At 42.6% G+C, this 5065-nt stretch overlaps 1 protein-coding gene across 1 annotated transcript; it reads right to left on the bottom strand.

Moving 5' to 3' along the window:
- Positions 1 to 882: 882 nt before the first annotated feature.
- On the bottom strand, positions 883 to 4858 carry LOC133338283 (dynactin subunit 1-like). Its single transcript, XM_061546459.1, has one exon. The coding sequence runs from the start codon at positions 4846 to 4848 to the stop codon at positions 883 to 885; it is 3966 nt and encodes a 1321-aa protein (XP_061402443.1). The 5' UTR covers positions 4849 to 4858.
- Positions 4859 to 5065: the final 207 nt, after the last annotated feature.

Genomic DNA, 5065 nt, shown 5'->3' with positions numbered 1-5065 from the left:
GCCATTTTGTTGCAGTAATTGAATGTGATAATGCGCCAAAGACTTTCATGATCAATGACTATGTCATTATTGCGATTTTTCTCCGATTACAAGTTTTAAAATATGAAATATGACTTCGGGCGCCATCTACTCTTTAGTAGTTGATATCAGGGGTAGACTTTCTACACTAGATAACATCGAAGATATTCTACTCTGATAACTTTCGGGCGCCATATTATTGTCACAATTGAATGGAATAATATACCTCAAGCGTTCATGATCAGTGGATGCGACATTTTTGCCTTCTTCGATTTCCGATTTTAATTTTGAAATATGAAAGATGACTTCGGGCGCCATCTACTCTTTAGTAGTTGACAGCAGAGGTAGCAATTCTACACGAGATGGCATTGGAGATATTCTACTCCGATAGGCTTTGGGCGCCATTTCATTGCTGCAATGGAATGGATATTATGGTCCAAAGTCCTTCGTGATCTATGGTATTATTTCCGATTTTAATTTTGAAGTATGAAAGATTACTTCGCGCGCCATATACTCTTTATTACAGAAATCGAATGTGTTTTCTGGATTTTAATTTTGAGGTATAATATTTTTGTTGTTGTTATATTTCCACGAATTACACTAAATTTTTGTAATTATTATTAGTTTTGTTTTTTTAATATTTTTAAATATATAAATGTATTTTATGTAGGGCCCATTATTTTGAGGATTTGGGGATTTTTTTAGTTTCAATCTTAAAATCCTTGAAATTGTAATGTTGTTCTCTATGCATTTTTTTTTCTCATTTAAAATACTGTTAAATTTTTTGAAACACTACGAAACGTATTATTTACTCAACTACTTCTCTTTACTCTCTTTCTCTCTCATTTTTTTTTCCTAAAATACCTACTCAAATAACTCCTTCAACTCTCGACATGGAAATTGTCCAAAATCCGTTGGTATCTGGCGATGAGGATGCGAACGATAATAGGTATCCAGGATATGTTCAAAAAGATGCCTTGATTCTCGTTGTAATGCAGCGGACGATGACGATGGTGTGGGTGTCGAAGTGGGTGAAGATGGCGCTGATGTTGTGGACCTGGAAGCCTGATTATTGAGCTGAATATACCCCAATATCCATGATTTTTTCAATTTATTCAACTCATGCTGCAGCTGTTTTATTTCCTCTTGCATGTTTTGATTTTTCTGCGGCATTTCCCGGCAGGGTGGTACATGGAGAGGTTCTAGTTTTCGCAGTTCCATTTTTAGGTGTTTTGATTGTATGGCAATGCTGTGATCACGTTGTTGTTTCAACGACAAAGAGAGATTTTCAATCTCCCGCAGAGAATCATGAGAACAGCTGGTGTGCGTTTGAGAACTATTTGCCATGGATTGTTTGAGCGTAACCTGCATTCTCTCGAGTTTTTCCAATTTGGCGGAGTTGTTGTCGAGCGAATTGAGTAATTTGATTTGTTTGCTTTGTAGATCTTCGAGCAACTCTTCCATTTTCTCGGTGATTTGTTGCATTAGCTCCGTATAGTCTTGTTGTTGTTTGTGCAATTGTTTTTCGGCCATATCTTTGCGGATTTGTAGTTCCGAATAGTCATTCTGCTTCATCTTGGCCATATATTTGAGGGATTTGATTTCCTTGTCCCTCTCGGAGATGTGATGATGGAGGAGTTTTATCTCCTCGTAATGTTTTTTGACTTCGTTAGCCTGTTGGAGTATTGTAACCTCTTCGGATCGTACATAGGTTGTGTTGAGATTTTTCGAAAGAGCCTTTTCCGAATCTTTGATGAATTGTTGAAATTCATCGAGTTGCTCCTGCAAAATGGCAATGGAATTTTGGAAAAATTCCACGGGAGATTTTTGATAACCCTCGGGCGCCATTTTATTACAATTGAAGCTGATGATCCGCCACAATCGTTCATGATCAATGGCAATGTCATTGTTGCCACGCTCACCAATTTCCGATTTTGAGGTATTGGCAATGTCTTTGGTGGCCTCACGAGCCGTGGAGCTGAGGAGCCCAATTAACCGGCCCAGGTAATCGTTGCGCTCATGCAGTCTCTGCAACTGAGGCCATTGCAGGGTACTATAGGTTATGGTTTTATTGGGTAATTTCCTCTGCAATTGCTTAAGTTGTTGCTTAAAAGCTCGCACATGTTCCATTAGGAATTGCATGCTGCAGAATGAGTCCGTTTGCTCATCACCCAACTGGATTATGGTATACAGGAGCCCTGCATGGGTATTAACACAATCCAAGGCCACATCATAGACTTCGATGAGACTGCCGTAGAGTTTTTGTTCATCCAAAAGTTCCGCCAAGTTTTGTGAAGCGAATAAATTATTTAGCAGGGAATTGAAAAAGCTTGAGGCCCCCTCCAAGGCCTCCACGGGGGTATTTTCATCCAACAAACCCTTTTTCAGCAACCTCAGCAACTCATCCAATTGCTTTTCCTGCGCTTCCATTTCCCCCCGATAGATGGCGGCATGCGTACAGATCTCATAGTCACAATGGTTCAGGGCAAAGTCCAGCTGTTGCAGTATCATTTTCAGCGATCTTAGCAAATACAAACACCTGGTGCGGAAGGCAAATCGATGTACGGAATAACCCTCAAAGATGGCATCACGCCCGAACTCACACGATGCGGGGAATTTTTCATGGATACCCGAGCAAATGATATCGATCTTCTCCATGCACCTCTGCAGCACAATGAGGATGAGTATGACATCATAGGCCCCTCCTCTCAACATCAATTCTTCCGGCAGGAAGGCCTTAAGATATTCATTTTGCAGCTGAACCATTTTCAATTCCACCGAGGCCAGTTGCAGCTCCAAAGCCCGGCCATAAGCCTTGGTGGAGGCAAAGATTTGCTGGAAATCTACTCCGGGCATGAACTCTTGATTGGAGCTACTAATGCTATTCAGCTCCTCCGAGGTGGAGGCCGTTGCCGTGGTCGAAGCTGCTGTGGTCAGAGCCATTTGTTCTTTTATCTGCTCCCTTTCATTTAAGGTCTTCACGAGAGCCCTGAATTTCATAATCGTGCAATCCCGTTCGTATACCGTTTCCAAGGCCGCATCCTTTTCCTGCTGCAGGGTACGTATATTACCATTTAGCAAGTCAATTTCCTCCCTTAGATCTCGCTCCAATTCCTGATTACTTTCGATTAACTGCTCATGGATCTCTTCCAAGGCTTCCAGCTCACTTACCTCCTCCTCCAGGAGCCGCACACGATCTTCCAACTCCAATTTGGCATCGGCCAAGGTGGCCACCATGGTTTCGGCGCCCAACGCGGCATCCACCTGCTCCCTTAGATCAATTATGTGACTCTCCATAACATCACAACGTTGGGTCAGCAGTTCTTTGGTCTTCTTGAGTTCGAGAATTTCGGAATTTTTCGTTTCCAATTCTTTGGATGCCTTCATGGAGAGCTGTTTCTCTTCCGTCAGGACATCTCTTAGCTTGATGACAGTTTCTCTTAACCTTTGATTGTATTGCTCCAGTTTTCGTATCTCTCCATGAGAAGAGAGATTCTCTTCTTTGTTGATGACCGCCGCATTGTTCTCACCATTCTCCCCGCACAGGAAACGCTCATTTTCCGCTTTGAGGATCTCCACATCGAGGCTCAGTTCCTCATTTTGTTCCTGGGCCAATTCCAGCTCAAGTTGCAGAGTTTCGGCCCGCTCCTCCGCCATTTCTTTGTCCAGGGTCAGCAGTTCGATGTTCTCCGCCGCCTCATCCAAATCCCTTTGATATTTACTCTTCATTTCCTGGCACTCCCGCAACTCCTGTCGCAGTCTGGTCAGCTCTCTCTGCAAATTCGTCTGCTGATCCATTATCCTTACCTTAAATTCCAACAGCTGTTCATTTTGTAATCTCAGTCGTTCCATACTTTGTAATTTACGTTTATCCTCAGATTTTTGAGATTTTAACTGCTCAATTTCTTCTTCGAATTCCTTCAGTTTGACCTCCATTTGTTTTTGTTGCTGCTTTAGATCGTTAAGATTTGTCGCCGAACTGGAGTTCAAAGCCATACTGCTAAATGTGGGAGATCTAATCGGTTGGCCTGGGGTAAATTGGGGCCGTAAAATCTCTAAAAATCCGGTTTCGACGAAAGAGGAACGTTTGGCACAACAAAATGATTCCGAGGGGCTCATCGAGGTTTTGCTACGTTTGGGCGCCAGTGCCGGTGGCGGCCGGAGGTTACGCAAAGGTCCAGAGATATTGTGTAGCGAGATCTGGCTGGTGCTGGGCTGCAAGGGGGTTACCTCTTTGGGTTGATTGATTTTTGTGGTCTTCAGCAGATTTATGGAAGTCGGCATTTTGGGTACCTTCTTGACCATTAAAGTGGACGATGTTGGTGCCGTCGCATCTTTGGGTTTCACTGGGCCATCTTTATTCGTTTCATGTTTGATTTCAGGGGCTGGCGGAGGTGGTGTTACGATTTTCCTTACCTCCATAGCAGCTGTTTGCGATTTTTCTACTTGTTTACCAGCCTCACCACCCACCAATGACACCACATTTTCTTGCTGCTCCGGCTTCTCCACCACCTCCCTCGCTTTAACAGCTTCACGAATCGGACTATCTTGTGTTCTTGGCATTTCCTCCTCGGCCAAGACCGTCGACGTTGCTTTTTTCATTATCAATTGTGTGGGTCGCACAAAAATCCCATAATTTCGGTCACACTTAAAATACGAGATACCCCGGACTTGTCCATTATTTTTACCACGCGCCTCGTTCAATACAACACCTATCCAACGGCCAGGAGCAAAATTTGTTACACCAATATAGGCGATACGGCCCTCTAAATGTTTTCCAACAATTTCCACAGTTTGGCCAACCTTAAAGTTGGTGTTTCGATTATTCATGTTGTGTCGGGTGCTCGCAGGTGGCCCACAAACATTTTTCCAAGCACTTTTCTTAACTTTTTAACAACTTTTACGAAATGTATTTAATTTTGTTAAGTTAACAACTATTTTTCCACAATTTGTTGTACACAGTTTCAATTTTTTTTTCTATTTTGTTTAATAAAATGTCAAAGGAAAAAATCGACTTTTCTTCACTCGGCCTTTAGTCAACCACCCA

This window comes from Musca vetustissima, unplaced genomic scaffold, assembly GCF_032173495.1.
Source record: "Musca vetustissima isolate MV318-11 ecotype Yass unplaced genomic scaffold, APGP_CSIRO_Mvet_v1 utg8637, whole genome shotgun sequence".
Classification (NCBI taxonomy): domain Eukaryota; kingdom Metazoa; phylum Arthropoda; class Insecta; order Diptera; family Muscidae; genus Musca; species Musca vetustissima.
The sequence above is the reverse complement of the archived record's forward strand: the minus strand, read 5'-3'. Positions and strand labels throughout refer to the sequence as shown.

Bases quoted from the DNA above. Each gene is read 5' to 3' on its own strand.
- LOC133338283 (XM_061546459.1), bottom strand. From the start codon at position 4,848: ATGAATAATCGAAACACCAACTTTAAGGTTGGCCAAACTGTGGAAATT.